The sequence below is a fragment of the Prinia subflava genome, chromosome 12 (assembly GCF_021018805.1).
Source record: "Prinia subflava isolate CZ2003 ecotype Zambia chromosome 12, Cam_Psub_1.2, whole genome shotgun sequence".
NCBI classification, from domain to species: domain Eukaryota; kingdom Metazoa; phylum Chordata; class Aves; order Passeriformes; family Cisticolidae; genus Prinia; species Prinia subflava.
This window is the reverse complement of record NC_086258.1, coordinates 19,609,813-19,625,108: the sequence shown is the minus strand read 5'-3', so window position 1 is coordinate 19,625,108 and position 15,296 is coordinate 19,609,813. Positions and strand designations below refer to the sequence as shown.

The window sequence follows — 15,296 nt, the reverse complement described above, 5'->3', positions numbered from 1 at the left end:
ACCCTTCAGTGTTGCTCAGAGCTCAGCAGCTGTGCAGGGAGAAAGCAGGGCACATGTTAGTTGAAAACTTTTATTAGAAAAAATCGTTCAATAGACTATTTTGTTTCCTTTCTTCCTCTCCCGTTCTTGTAAGAAATACACCGTAGCTGAAACTTGGAAAATTCTGAAAAAAAGTGACAGTTATTGTATAAAACCTATAAAACCCATTTCTACATGTGCTCAGGGACCTCTCCTGTTGCAGTCTGCCCTGTGGCAGATATTTCTGGCTGTGGGAGAGGCTGTGTGCATGCAGGTGCAGCTACCATGCTGGAAGGAGTCTGGAAAAAAAAGCACTTGGTTGAGCTGTGTGTGAGGCCTCAGTGTGTTCTGTGACCTGTCAGAGAACCAGGTACAACCTGAGCTGGGAGATTTCCCTGCTGCCTCCCACAGCTCTGCTGGCTTTGGGGTGAAGCAAAATGTTCTCAGTCTAAACTGTGCTTTCCTTAACACTCATAGAAAATGCTGGTGTGAGCTAGAAGCCTCCTGAGCCCTTTGCTGGCAGCAGCCCAATATTAAGACAAAATCAGTGGGAGAACTTGCTGGGTGAAGTGTGCCCTTCCCACCGCTCTGAACCTCCTAAGTCAGACCAGCACCAGCTGCATCTGTAGGTGCGGAGAGGCTCTAGCCAGTATAAATCCTATTTACAGGAAGTGCTAGAAAATGAATGTGAAAAGTTCCAGCTTGGTACAAAGCTTGCTGGTGAAGGTGCTGGGGACTCCTCTGCCGAGGGAGGTTAATCTGTCACTTCACTGTAATAATATTTCTGGGCAGCATCCGTCATCTTCCAGTCAGCAGCTCGGAACTCGATGATCTCCAGCAGCAGGAGCTGGGACAGGGAGCTGAGCCCCTCCTGCAGAAGGAAGCCATCTCGAAGGAGGGAGAAGAGCTCATCCATCCGCTGGGAATTCATCTTCTCCAGCTGCTCCCCGATGCGGTGGAGCTGCAGGACCAAGCAGTCCACCTTCAGAAGGAAGAGCAGATGGCTGAGCACACAGCAATGGAGGCTCCTCTGCACCCCCCGGGCTGTGCTTTTCACAGGTCCTCAGCAGGACAACAGGGACATCAGCAGCTCCTCCCTGCACTCACCTCCTCCTCCTTCTGCAGGCTGTCGGGCTGTGCCAGCCGGAACAGGCAGTCGTACACGGGGTTCACCAGAGCCATCATGGGCATGTTGTTCACCTGCAAGGGGAGCAGAGCGTTGTCAGCCTGGGGCCAGAAGGGAATCTGCAGCTATTTTAAATAGTTATTCCCTTGCTGCTCTCCAAAGGAGAAGGGAGCAGGATTTAGTTGTGCTGTATTAGTGGGATTTGCATCAGAGATCAGACATTTGAGTCTCCAGGAACCAGAGGAGCTGAACAAATGACGTTAAAAACATCTATTTTTAAATGTAAGCAGGTAGTCATGGGAAATACACTTGTTCCGACAGTATTTTTCCTGCCTGCAGCTCTACTTGCATCATTTTTACATCTACTCCAAGCAGGAATTCAAAGTTCACACACTGCACCAAGACCTGAAGCCAAACTCCATCAGCAAACCCCACAGCAACTAAACCAGTCCAATCTGGGATGTCTGGGAGCAGGCAAATCAGGGGATTTCAAGCAGCAGGTACCAAATGAGGCTGCTGAGACACTGTGACTGTTCTTGAAGACTTCCTCTGCCTCTCCAAGCCTGCAGGTAGCACCAGCCCTGTCAGCATCCTTGTGCTGTGAACCAGCTCTGGCCCCCATGGCCCTGGGGCTCTGTACAACACCCACCCAACACCCCTGCTTCTGGTATCCTGGCATGTCTGTGCCCTTCTGGCACTCCAGGCAGCAGCAGCTGGCCACTCCTGCAGCTCCTCACCCTCAGGTAGTCAAAGATGTTGCAGATGAAGGTGACGTAGCAGATCCAGGCCTGGAGCGAGCGGGTGCGCAGCTCCTCCCTGTCCTTGTACTCCTGCTGCAGCCGGTTCAGCAGGCTCCTCCGGAAGATGCTCTGGCCTACTTGTTTGCTCTCAGCCTGTAAGCCCACAAAAACAGGATGAAGGGAGGAAACAGGGGTGTGAGAGGGGCAGTGGGATGCAGTACCACAAAGATACCCTCCTGTGATTCCCAGAGAGGCAGAAATGCTGCAGCTTGCTGCCTGTGCTGGCCCAGTGCTCTTCTGGATGCTGCCACTGCATGGGGCAAGTGGCAGGAGAGGAGAGATGGGCAAGGGGGTGAGAGCAAAGCCCTTCCTGGCCCAGCGCAGGGACAAGGCACACAAGAGCCCAGGTGTGTCACTGTCCAGACACGAGCTCTCACCTGGATGATGGTGTAGCAGATGCGCCCAGCCTCCTTGCTGAACACAGAGTCTTTGAGGGACTGGTCCACTATAATGTTGGCCACTTTCTCCAGGTCCACATTGCTGGGCTCTGCAGAGAAGAGGAACACTGTCAGGACCCAGCCCTCTTTGGCCCCTGATTGCTTTGAGGCACACGGAAAGCAACCAAGGTCTGTGGGCCCAGTACAATCACATTAAATGGTGCAGAAACCGTGCATGGCAGAGGAGCTCATAAATCCTGCTGACCTTTGAGGGCTGTTTTCAGCAGCTTCTGAGTCTCTGAGTCGAAGGACTGTATTTTGTACTCTTCTTTGCCTGTTTCCCCCATGACTGGTTTCCTCCAAGGGCAAGAGTCAGGGCAGTGGATGAGCTAGTGACAGTCCCTGGGGAAGGAGCACACAGGGCTTAGTTGGACAGAGGCAAACCTTCACCCATTTGCCATTTGGCACATCCCAGGTAGTGTTGAAGCACAGGCTGTTTCCTGACAGCTCCTCACCCCAAGGAAACTCCTCTTTTATTAGGGCACCAACTCCACCCCTAGATCTATGCAAATCCTCATTCCCACATCTTTTAAAGCCTTGTCTCCTACCAGCTGATAATAGAACTTCATCTTCAGAGCATTTATATTTTTTCTGATATGAAAAAACATGTTACAGGCAAAGCAGATCCAAAATATACCCAAAATATCTGTGGCAGTATCACAGGAAAGCTCTCTTGGGCCTTTTAAACACTAATTCAGCAGCTTTCATACAAAATTCTGGGAAGAATCAAAGCCTGTACAAAAGCATCCAGCACACGCTCACCAGAGCACCTCTCCTGCACCAGAGCCAGGCTCCCTCAGCTCCCAGTGCAACACAGCAAACTCAGCAGCCAAATCCCCAACAGCAACAGCTCCCATCTCTCTCATCCCTCTGCAGTCAAGCACTGCTCTGCAGCACCCACAGTGCTCCTAACTAATCTCCAGATCGATTTTCTTCTGCTTCATGATTGAAGACAGCAAGAGGGTACCCACGGCACAGAGAGGACGGACTTGCTTTGACTCTCACGGGATCTGCTAGATGGAAATGCAGGGCTGGCCAGACCGGCAGCACAAACACGAGAAGGCAATCGGCCAAATGAGTTTTGCCAGCTCGTCGAAATTCCTCGGCCATTACTCACCCCTCTCTGCAAACAGGTCCCTACCAGATCAAAGCCTGAGAGCCTTTAGGGCCATGGGACAGGTACCGTGGGCAGTCCCCTCACACAGAGCACAACAGTAACCCAGAGCAAAGAGCAGTCCCATGGGGGTGACCACCTGCCGACGCTGCTCTTGCAGCCAAAGCTCTCACCTACCCTGGAACTGGCACAGACGTTTCTTTCCCAGGTGGATTCACAAGGAGCTGGGTGCCCTCCGTGCCATGCCTGGTTGGCAAACACCTTCCTAGCCGATCTCTCCTGTCCCTGCCTCTGCCCTCATGCCGTGCCGCACTGCCGGTGGAGCAGCCCGAGATCCCCAGCAGCCCCGTGTCCCACCGGCGGCATCTCCCCGCAGCAGGAACGCGCCGAGGGCGCCTCTCACAGCGCAGCGCCCGGCCCCGCTCCCGGAGCGTCCGTCCCGCGCCTCCCTGGGACGGCCACGGCTGCTTTGAGGTGCTGTGCCAAACAACCCTGCCCAGAGCAAAGCACAGCGTGTGAACGCCGAGCCAGCCGCGCCGCACTAAGACCCTCCTGTCAGCACCGCCTCATCGGAAGGGCGGGTGGCAGTGGGTGCCATGGGGCACCTGTGGGTACCGCCCGCTCCTCTGCCACGGGCCCCTGCTAGAGCGTTCCGGGAGCGGACACGGCTGGGGCCAGCACCCTCAATCTGATCCCCCAGCTCAGGGGCCTGCAGGGTCACACCTGCAGTATGGGCTGGACAAGTCCTGCCCACTACAAGGAGAGGGAGAAGAGCAGAGTCTCCTCTGCCACCCCATAGTGTCTACCGCAGGGGTTCTACCCCGAAACCCCTATCGCATTCCCACCGAGCCGCAAGTGGAACCCCCAGCGCCGAGACGCCTCTCGCCCGGGGCAGCTGGACCAGGAGCCCCCAGGAACTCCGCCGCTGCCTCCCGTCGCTCCAGCCCCGCGGCCGGCACAAGCCCAAGGGCCACCGGCCGGAGGAAGAGGCGGATCCCGGGGAAAGCAGCCCCCACGCTGCCCCGGGCAGGGCAGGGGGAGCCGGGCGCAGCCCCACCGACCTGCCGGCCGCCCCTGCTGCGTCCTCCGACCGCCGGGACATCGCCGGCACCTCCCGAGCCCCGCGCCCTCTCGGTACGGCCCAGGTTTCCTCTTAGGTCATTTCCTCGCCCAAGCCGGGGGAGGGCCGGGCCGGGCCGGGCGGGAGAGCGGCGGCAGCGGCGGCAGCGCCACCGCCTGCGAGCCCGGGGCACGGCGGGCTGAGCGCGGGTACGGCCGGCTGCTCCTCGGGACGCTCCCGGACTCCCCTGGCACGGACGATGCCTCTCGACACCCTCCCGGGCACTTTGCGCCTCTCCTCACCGGTGGGTCGCGGGCAGCACTCACCCCTCTGCCCCGGTGCCCCGCGGGGCTGCCCCGGCGCTCTGCGCCGTGAATTCCGCCCTTCCCTCCGGGCCAGGGCAGGCTGCAGCCGAGTAGGATAAAAAATGAGTAAAAAAAAAGTCAGGAAAGGGGAGATGCACTAAACCAACGCACTGCAACAAGAGCTGAGTATGGTATAAAACACTTCACATTTTTCCTCTCAAATCTCAACCATTTCATACGGGAAGACCCCGCAGAGAGTAAAACCTTCACGGCAGAGCAGCCAGGCTGCTGAAACCGGGGAATGGCTGAGAGAGCACAGAACGAACAGTTTGGGAACATTTTCTGTAGCACTGCATGGCCTGGCTGGATCCAAACAAAGCGTGAACTCACCCACCGGGGCTGTTAGGCTCAGGACTGGCTACTACAGCTCCAAAAGCCGCTCTGGTACAAAGCAGTGGGAAGGGCTGAAACAATCGCCCTTGACTGACCCCTTTTGGTGCAATCTTCAATAGCGATACCCAGCACAGACAGTTCAGTTCTGCCTATGGCTGAAGAGCACCCACAAGCCAGCAATGGGAAATCCAAATGGCTCCTGTTGCCCCACGCTCTGGGCCCCGATTATCCTCCCTTTCAGGCAGCAGGAGTGCCACGTTTTTCCTGCGAGGTCCAACGCGAAGAGGAAAAGAATAAACCAGCTGCAGCCAGACACTGCGTAACAAAGTATTTAATGTACCTTGTCTTAAAGGTAGGCACACACTGTGCGTGTTGTGCTCCGATGCTTTCAGGAAACAGCAGCGGCAACACAGCAAAATGCCAGTTACAGTTTCTACACCACAAGAGAAACTTAAATCCAAGTTAAATACAATATATTCCAGTCTCAACCATAAAACATTCATTTCATGTCAAAAATGATGCTTTGCAGCTCTTTCTGAGCATCCTGAGAGTGGGACTGTCCTAGGAACTCGGTGAGCCAGCCAGCACTGCAGGATCTGCGTGTTCCTCACAGATCTTGCATGTCTGAGGCCGGCTCAGTGCCGTGGTGGAGCTGCAAAACAACCACAGCACAACTGCTCACCAGCACTCTACCCGCTAAGGAGCTTTGGGATGTTCTCATGGTAAAAGGCACTAGAAGAAAACAAACGCAACTGCTGAGCAGCTTGTGAGGTGAACTGCAGGCAAATTCCCGGTGATAGGATTAGCTGTGAAAGAAATCCCAATGGCCAACCCAGCCAAGCCTCACAGCGAGGCATTGGCCATGTTGAGTCACTTCACACTGAACGGGAGCTCGCAGCTTCCCAGAGCAAATCTGTTCCAGCACCCGGGAGAACAAGGTGACCACAGATCTCTCCCATCTCCTGCCCCACTAATTATAAGAGATTTAGCTCCTAACAGCATGTGTTTAGCCAGAGCAGCATGAGAAATAAGACCTGTCCTCCTAGTGCCTCATTCAGCCTCAATTCTACAGAGAAATCAACATTCCTCTTACAGTGCTTTCCCCAGCAAAATGCACATGAGAAATCTATGAGGGACAAATGCTGCTGATCAGAGGTGAAGAAGAGATTGTCGGAGGTAGCTCCTAATATTGTTGAGGTTGTCGCATCTTTCTCCCTCTCACTGGAAGCCCAGATGCCTTTATGGGCCTGTAACATTTGTGACTCACAGCCCAAAGGCCTCCGACCAGGGAGTGTCTCTTCCACAGCCTGGGCCAGACAGGCATAACCTAAACTCCGGCTTTGCCATCTGCTGGGTGGAGGCAAGCCCAGTTAATGCAGAGTGGAGGAAAAAGCGACCCCAGAGAGGAAAAGCTGCTCCACACTCTCCAGTGCTGCCCTCTCTGCAGAGCAGCCAAGCTGCCCATGCCAGCATCTCCCCAGCCTCCACTGCACCCCCGAGGAACATCATCTTAACAGAGCACAGATCTTCCTGTTCTTCCCTGCTGCTGAGTTCCCAAGCAGTTTCCCCCTGTTTTGTGCGGTTTAACAGCAGCTTTTTGACAAAAAATGGAAGACAAGTCTTGCAATGTTTAGACAGGATGGATGAGTCCCCATTTCCTAAGGAAGCCTAGGTCAGCACTGAACATTTTCTGCTAACCACGATGACATTCCTCTCACCAGCAAAAAAAGACAGTAACAAAGCCAACCTGTTTGTGTCTGCTTTGAAAAGAGACATTTCTCTCCATCAGAAGGATGTCATGAGGCTGAGCTCATTATTCCTTATGATGTCTTTCCAAGAACAACAGGTGAACAATAAACAAAGGCTAAAGGTTAAGAATATTTTGAGGAATCTCAGAAGAGCCTAAATAACACAGGAAAATGCCAATAGGATTGAGGCATTTGGAGAAACATTTTCTGCATTTTCTGCTCTAAACAAAACAGCCACTTTTAGAGTATATGCAGCTCTCTCTCCAAGACTCACACATTGGCCTCCTGCCTGACACTGACACTGCTCAATGAACCTAATTTTATGCAGCTCACTCACCTGCAGGCCACTTTGTACTCCCACATCTCAAACCTATAACAGACACAAAGTTATTCAGCCTGGGCTTGCAAGGAATTCCTCCAGATACCTCAGCCACCAGTGAAACAGCTGTTTTTTAAAAACAGCCTCTCACAATAGCTCAGGATAAGTGAGCAATGCTGATATGCTCAAAATTGCCAGAAGTTGCGTCAACAGAATGGAATTGGTCACGCTGGAGTTTGGCCAGACCATTTGGGATTAACACCCTGAATACTGCGAAAGAGCTGGGAAAAGCTCTGTGTTAAGAACTGTCAAACCATCCTCCAAATAACTGCAGTGCTCTGCCTTGTCCACCCCTTGCAGATGACTAACTGCTTTTGTACAGCAGGCCCGGGAACTCTGCCTTCCACACAGTCGAGCCACACCCGAGGAAGAAAGTGATTTTCCTCTTTTCCACTGTTACATAAATCAGAGTTGTTGGTAGGTTATTTTGTTGGTTTTTTTAACCACTCATAAAGCCTTTGAAACTCCAGAAAAACACTTTTCCATCTCAAATTCAATCACCCATGTGAAACATCACGCTCAGCCAACCAATTCCCATTTGATGTTCATTCCTTTCACTTCAGCAAATCTTGTCAAAATCTTTTCATCTGCTAGCACCAGTACAGGACTGAGATTCTGAAATATTTTGAGGCCAGTATAGAAATGCTTGTTAGACACATTCAAAGGTGCTATTAAATAAATAATGATAAAAAAATTACTACTTTCCACAGGACTTTCCCTTCATTATTCCAACTTAATAATAATTCTTCCAATAATAATTATTTCTTAACTCTATACAGCATTTGTTTACTCACTGCCTTGAAGCAAAGAACCCTGAAGTAATAATTGGGTTTGTGCATTGAATCCCCTCAGAGTGGGGCTCTTAATGTCCAGGTTTGCTTGTAAAAAGTATGAGTGAGGCACAGCAAATCCCCAAGAGCCGTATGGCCAGACACCCAGGCAGAGAAATGGGAATTCAGCATGCAGTCAAGCTCACTGGAGTTAAAGGAAGAACAAGTCTGGTCCAGCATGATCAGAGAACATGCTGTGTTTAAGATGACAGAGAATGCTCAGCCAGCAAGGGGTGACCAAGAAGCAGTAACTGGCAGCAAAGGAAAGAAAAACGGATGGTCTGTGCATTAATGTGGTTTTACCTGACTTCACACCAGCAGGATGGAGTGACTGTGCAACACTGAGACAAGAATCTGGTGCAAAGAGCAGGCACAGGGCAAGGGAATAAAGCTGTGCAGATGCAGTGGAAGTGGTGTTTGGTTGGTTAAGCGGCACCAGGCTGGGCCAGAATTCCCTCTCTGGGATCCAGGGCAGGCTCAGGGATTCACCTGCTTTATTGGGTGCCTTTCCAGAACACAGGCATTGCTAGGGAGTGGTCTGTTGGTTCCCCCTCTCCCCAGTAAATGTGCACTGATAAGAGAGGAGACAGAAGAAAAGTGCTCTGTTGAACGGCTCTCAGCCCAGCAGTTCAGTGTCTCCAGCAGAACTGCAGTTGCTTCTCCTTCTGCTTGCTCACAGGAGGTGATTCCCCACGGGCTGGGGGAGCTCTGGCAGCTCTGAGGTTTCCAACACGCTGCTGACAGGGCAGGGCCGTCAGTCTCTCCTCCTGAGGAGAACAGCAGGAGCCACACACGTCCCTTTCAGCCCTCCCTCCTCTTGGTGCTCTCCGGGCTCTTCATGGCGCACAGGAGGCCACAGAACAGCTCGTACCAAAAGAAGATGAGGCCAGTGGAGCAGGCAGCCTTCAGCAAGCTGGGAGAGAGGCCCTTGAAGAACCCCCCCGGGCCCTCCTCTCGCATGATCTGCCTCATGCAGTCCAGGAGACCCCCGTACGTCCGTACCTGGCAGGGAATGGCAACAAGGTCAAACAAGAAAACTTCAGGGCAACTGGAAACAACCACAAAGAGCCCCAAACTACACCACAGAAACCTTATCTGAACATGCAGCCTGGAGATGCCTTTCTGGATAATATTATAACTAACTGAAAGTTTCAGAGACAGTTCAGAGAGAGCGGGATGGAGGAAATGTAGACATTTAGCACCAGCAATGGGTTATTCACATATTCACTGAATGGCTGTAAAACCTGTGCCTGCAACAGCAGCATGACTTGAAATTTATGGCACAGGTTTGTGAAGTCATTATTTCAGATTGTGCAGCTGCCATTTTCTAGTCAAAGAACGAAAAAAAATTGAGTTTTCTGACAGAAAGAAAACACAGCTACAGCACTTAGAAGTTTCCAAATTAGCTGTCTGCATGTTGTCATGTTACACTGTGCAGTTTTAACATCTTGTGCAACAGCAATGCTAAGAACAAATTCTCTGTCTTACTGCAAAAGAAAAAGCATCCAGTGCAATGGGCTGAGACATCAAAATCCTAATCCAGAGTTTCTTAGGGTACAGACTGACTTCCTTCTCAGATCCAAGGAATTTTAAGGAGAAAATTTCCACATTTCATGGAAAAAAAGAGCCTTGAAAGATCTGTATTTGTCTTCAAGTGTATGTCAAGGTGGTAACAATGGTGCTAAAGAACACCAGAGTATTTAATTTGTTTTGAATTTCAGGCTATTCTCATACATAAAACAGAAGTTGAACACTTGGTGCCTATTTCTTATGTCAAAATATTAATTGCAGAAGAGGGGCCTGACAACCAGGTGACCCCAGCACAGAACCAGTGTCATCCTCTGCTAGTAATTTGGTTCTGAATCAGAAAAACCAAGCTGCAACTAGAAAAGTAAAATAAATCAAAACCCCTTTGCCTGCCTGACTCATCCCCAGCTCCAAGATACAGTTGGTGGAGAGGGATGACAAACCAGAGCACAGGTATGTTGGAAAGGTTGGGACGTATCATACAATAAACCCAGTATGCTCATGTATAAATTCACATTATTAAATAAGACCAGTGCTCACTGGGAGCTCCCAACCCAAACATGAACTCAACAGGTACCAGTGGTGGATTGTCACTGCACTCCAGTGCCCTGGACTGGCTCCATACTGAGGAAAATCCACCACTCCCAGCATTTCTCACCTGCCCAAAGGCTGCTCGGGCGTGCTCGAAGCCACCCACTTGCAGTCTCTTTTTGACCACATCCAAAGGGTACGTGAGGCTTTTGCTGATGACTCCAGCACAGCTGCCACAGACAAGGTTCTTCACACCGGCTGAGAAAAAAGAGAAAAGGATAGTAGGGAGGGAAAAAAAGAGGATTATCAGGGCATTCTGATGAAAGATCGTAAGAGGTAAGTTAAAAATGACTTTTCATAAGAAGTAAGATCAAAAAAGTCCTTTGAAGTTGCATCACCCCTTCTGCAATAGTTTTGGCCAAAGAATCTCAACCTATTGTTTCAGGCTTGCAATGTCTGTTGGAATCAGAGGACCAGCTCCTCTTGGTCTGTTACACTGATTTATGGTTTTGCTCTGCTCAAAGACCCCCAGTCCCCAGTCCCCAGACAACTTGCTGCCAGTGGATGGAAGTTTTCATGCCCCTCCCTGGCCCCAGTAAAAGCCCAGTCACTGGAAATCTTGCACCCCTGGCTGCTCAGGCTGATGTATTCTGGATTGGAATGCCACCAGCTGACACTGCCTGATGATTTCAGAGGCTTGTAGGAAATGATTTCTGTATTGGACTTTTTTCTGACAAACATGAGCTCCCAGCACAAAGCCACTATCAGCCTCTGCCACCTAAAATTAAATATGCAGACAGGATATAGAAAAGTCTGGTTTCCCTGCTGAAGAAATTCCACTGAGGAACAAAGTCATGCTGCTGCTGCTGCATCCCTCTCACTCAAGGAGGCACAGGTACCTAGAACTGCCAAGGTGGCAGGCTGCATCAGGATGACGTTCTCTTACAATGGAGCTAGAAATCAACATAAAAACATCAAATCAAGAGCCTGGCAGCTTTAAATTAAATTAATCCTCTTCCTTAACACTTGTGCTGGAATCTGCAGGCAGATTTACTAAGGAAATTGAAGAGTTCTGTCCCCACAGCTCTAATGAAATAGTGGGAGCAGTGTTTTCTCACAGTACCAGTAATGTGACACTGTTGAAGAAAGAGCACCCTGGCCTGTGACACTTCACTTTCCCACCCACTCACTTCCATCATGGTTATTCCACAATGGGAGCTGTCTGTGAACTCTGCTGTACTTCATTTGGCATTTCCATGCAGGGGTAAAATGAGAGATGGGAAACTGAGATACTTTTCAGATGTTGCATCAAAAATGTGAACGACTAACAGAGCTTACATCAGTCACCCAAACCAGAACTGATCCTCTTTCTCTCCTGACTGCAACCATCACTGTCCCAAGTTCCTACCTCCATTCTTCCCTTCAGCTGGAATTGCCCATTTGGAAAACTGCTGCAGGATGTTGTAGAAGAAGAACTGGAGACCAGCATAGGGGAAGATAGCAACGAGTGTGGGGGTCAAACCTCTGTAGAAAGTCCGAGGCCCTTCTGTCTGGTACATGGTCACCACTGCATGGCGAAGGTTGGGGTAGATCTGGACAACAAGGAGGAGGCTGAGTGACTTTGCAGTGAACTTAAAAATAACATATCAAAGGTCAGGACATTTGCCAGTAATGGGTATAGGAATTTCCCACTGCCCAGAATACAGGTGACTGTCTCCAGCACAAAGTGATGAGCATGGTGATTTTCCACACCCTCACAGTGTTCTCTGCTAAGCCCTTGTGATTTAAAAGAAACAAGGCATGGAGCTGAGTTCTGACACCACCTGCATCACAGGCATGATTATTTTTCTTTTAACTCTTCTCAACTCCTGCAACACAATAATACATACTGCAATTGTACTGCAGGCTAAATACAGAAATGGCTCTGATACAAATCTATCTCATTATTACACACCTAGTTAGCACAGAGACCAATTCTTGTGCAAATAAGAACATGAAGGTAAAAGGTGACTGGTTTCAAGTATCATCCCCATCATTATCTAAACATGAATCTGCATGTGGAAAGTTTCAAAAATGCAATGTTCAACAACCTGTATTGTAGAACCACCTGGAGTGGGTTCTACGAAAAGCCACCAGCCAAAGGAAAAATTGAGTTATCCTGTTAAGGACAGTTTCTCCTTTCTGCATCTCAGGATCAGGAGAAGCCAAACCCAATTAGGAAAGCTGTGTCAACAGCAGGAAGGGTAACTTGGCAACAGTGCAAACACTGGCCTTAACAGCACTGCTCCTTCATTTAAACCCACAACGCTGTATGCGCTTTGAAACCTCCTGCATCTTCAGACGTGTGAAATACTGCTCCTGCCGCGGAGGACAGCACGGGACGCCAGGCTCACCTTGGGCTCCCCCTGGGCAGCAAAGCGGGTGCGCAGCGTGTCCACGGGCTGCACGGCCACCGTGGCGGTGCAGGCGGCCAGGCCCCCGCACACCAGGTGCACCAGGGAGTCACGGGCGTTGAAGGAGGTGGCCTTGTGCACCAGCTCGGTCAGACCCTCGAACGCCATGAACTGGCAGAGACAAAAGCGCGGGCAGCGGTCAGGAGCCGATCCTTGTGATCACACGGGTCTCCCCCTCCTCTCTCATTTCACCGCAGCTCCGCCCCTCCCCGCTCCTCACCACCTTCTACATCCTTCAAAGGTCCTCCCCAACTTGCAACGTGTAAAAATCCCTAAGCAGCTCAGGGAGTGCTTGGGATACTCTGGTGTCCCACACTTCTGCTAATTCTTACATTTAGAATAGTGAAAAATTCATTTTAATGTTCTGTGGATCCAGAAGAGTGCTTGATACGTCTAAGATATACTGTCCTTTACCCTTTCAGCCACTGCTCCTAAAGCAGTTATTAATGTTTACAAATTAAGCTTAACAATGCTGTGTAAAACACCCTCATCAGCTTCACTGATTTTTTCCTAACAAGCCCTCAGGGTGACAGTATGAGTAAAAGCAAAAAACTGCCCAGGCTTGGGGCATGAACAGCTAAGCCAAGTGTCAGGAGCAGAGAGGCCTTATCTACGACACCAGATACAGCCAGAGCTCAGTTTCTCTCATTGTGCTCCAGTCTATTCAGCAAGCTCAGGAACATTAACTTAGGAACAATGCTCCAGCTCTATACAGCTACACAACTTTCCCACTCCTGAACACAGAGGGAGCAGGGCAGTGTCCTGTACATGCAGTGTGCCCAGGTGGTGCTGGTGCCCTCACCTGAACAGCTCCGAAGCCGACAGAGAGGAACTGGGCGGGGACATGGCCCTTCCAGAAGGCTGTCAAGCCCTCCTCGCGGAAGATACGCCGCACAGCCTGCAGGATGCCGTGGTACTTGGCCGTGGGGTTTCTAGAGGAGAGCTGCTCAATCTGGAGCTGGAGGAAATGGGAGGAAATATTTTCAATTTCACCTTTCAACACTGATTCAAGTGTCCAGTTCAAGAATTCAGAACCCAGTCAGCCAGCCAATGCTAAGGGATGACATTCTGTCGTCCACAGAACCACATTCACATCTGACTGATATGTTATTTATGAAGGGTTCTAAAAGACTAAAAACGTGCATGAACACAAAGATAAGCAGGAGGGATGATGATGAAATTCAGTCAGAGAGTGGAAGTCATTCACAAAAGCAGAAAGAGAATGAACTCTGAGAAACACAAGATTCCATTCCCACACAAGTTAAGTTGTATAAATAGAAGTGGTGGACACAAGATAGCCCTACTTCCTTGCATAACCTGTACACAAAGTAGATGAGGGCTGCCGAGCGGATTTAGTGCCCTCTGGCTGCACAGGTGACCTGTTCACTCAGGACAGGATCAGCTCTGCTCCCTCACGGGCTCCTTCATCCGCAGCCCCGGGCACGCCGCGGGTGAGGTACCTGAAAGCGGATCTTGAGGACATCCAAGGGGCTGACAAGGACCCGAGTTACGAAGCCGGACGCCGATCCTGCTGCAGCCGCTTCCGCCGAGGACACGCACTTGGCTTCGGGGTCGTATCCCACCATGCCTGCCGGCCGGCCGCAGCCTGGGCAGGGGCACAGGGGCACTGAGCCCGCCCCACACCGAGCCCCCGCCCCACAGCCCCCTCACGGCAAGGCCCTCCTCACCCCACACTCCCTCCTCACTCCACGGGACACACAGATGCCTCTCTGCACCACTCCCGCTGCCCCGCAGCTCCCGGCCCGGCCCGTGGCAGCCGCCAGAAGCGGGTCCGAGCCCAGCCCGGTGAGACCGGGGGTGTCCGGCCCTGGGCCGACTCCCGCCGCGCCGCCTCACCCGCTGCCGCCGGCGCCGCATTGCGCCTGCGCGCCGCGGGGGCCGCTGGGAGTTGTAGTCCCGGGAAAGGCGCGCACGTCCGCGGCATTGGGGCGGTCACAGAACCGCGATCGGCGCGGCCGGACAACACCTGAGAGCAGCGAGTCCAACCTGTGAGCCAGCACCACCCCGTCAGCCACACCGCGGCACTAAGTGTCCCCTTGGGCACCCCCAGGGGCAGTGACCACTCCCCATTCCAATGCCTAATCACCATGAAGAAATTCTTCCTGATGTCCAACCTAAAGCTCCCCTGGTGCAGTTTAAGATTATGGCCTGGCACCTGTTACCTGGGAAAAGAGCTCGACTCCCACCTGGCTGCACCCTCTTATCAGGGAGTTGTAGAGAACAAAAAGGTCAGCCCTGGACCTTCCCTTTTCGAGGTTAAACAGCTCCCTCAGCCACTCTTCATCACACTTGTGATCCAGCCTCTTCCCCAGCTCTGTCGCCCTGCCCTGGTTCCATGAGCCAGGGCTGAGAGAAGGTCAGCACGCAGCACACGCTGCCCTCAGCCCTGCTCCCACCGCCACCTTACACAACCACACACCAACAAACCTCCTCTTGTCTTTATAAAGCACAGGGGAAGCAAGGTTTTCTAAGCAACCCAAGGTACAGTAAAACACCACTTCGAGCAACATGTTCTGCTACAGCATTACAAAAAAAGCTAAGCACTTCAAGGCAC

General features: G+C 51.5%; 2 protein-coding genes across 3 annotated transcripts; both read right to left on the bottom strand.

Annotated features, from left to right (window-relative positions):
* Nucleotides 1-56: 56 nt before the first annotated feature.
* On the bottom strand, nt 57-4,713 carry MIF4GD (MIF4G domain containing). Its single transcript, XM_063408995.1, has 6 exons — nt 4,557-4,713; nt 2,587-2,723; nt 2,322-2,431; nt 1,882-2,037; nt 1,126-1,218; nt 57-1,000 (listed from the first exon to the last, which is right to left on the bottom strand). The coding sequence occupies exons 2-6, from the start codon at nt 2,666-2,668 to the stop codon at nt 773-775; spliced, it is 669 nt and encodes a 222-aa protein (XP_063265065.1). The 5' UTR covers nt 2,669-2,723; nt 4,557-4,713; the 3' UTR covers nt 57-772.
* An 855-nt stretch (nt 4,714-5,568) lies between these two features.
* On the bottom strand, nt 5,569-14,572 carry SLC25A19 (solute carrier family 25 member 19). 2 transcript variants are annotated; one of them, XM_063408992.1, is made up of 7 exons: nt 14,410-14,572; nt 14,182-14,327; nt 13,524-13,679; nt 12,662-12,832; nt 11,677-11,860; nt 10,396-10,526; nt 5,569-9,212 (listed from the first exon to the last, which is right to left on the bottom strand). In XM_063408992.1, the coding sequence occupies exons 2-7, from the start codon at nt 14,305-14,307 to the stop codon at nt 9,012-9,014; spliced, it is 969 nt and encodes a 322-aa protein (XP_063265062.1). In that variant the 5' UTR covers nt 14,308-14,327; nt 14,410-14,572; the 3' UTR covers nt 5,569-9,011. The 2 variants fall into 2 exon arrangements, with proteins under 2 accessions (XP_063265062.1, XP_063265063.1); XM_063408993.1 differs by having other exon boundaries at nt 14,442-14,462.
* Between the last annotated feature and the right edge of the window lie 724 nt (nt 14,573-15,296).

Bases quoted from the DNA above. Each gene is read 5' to 3' on its own strand.
- MIF4GD (XM_063408995.1), bottom strand. From the start codon at position 2,668: ATGGGGGAAACAGGCAAAGAAGAGTACAAAATACAGTCCTTCGACTCA. The intron at 2,038-2,321 runs GTGAGAGCTCGT...GTGGGCTTACAG, and splicing joins TCTGCTACACCATCATCCAG to GCTGAGAGCAAACAAGTAGG. The intron at 1,001-1,125 runs GTGAGTGCAGGG...TTCCTTCTGAAG, and splicing joins GCCTGCAGAAGGAGGAGGAG to GTGGACTGCTTGGTCCTGCA.
- SLC25A19 (XM_063408992.1), bottom strand. From the start codon at position 14,307: ATGGTGGGATACGACCCCGAAGCCAAGTGCGTGTCCTCGGCGGAAGCG. The intron at 13,680-14,181 runs GTACCTCACCCG...CATTTCCTCCAG, and splicing joins TCCTCAAGATCCGCTTTCAG to CTCCAGATTGAGCAGCTCTC. The intron at 12,833-13,523 runs GTGAGGGCACCA...TGTCTCTGCCAG, and splicing joins TCGGCTTCGGAGCTGTTCAG to TTCATGGCGTTCGAGGGTCT.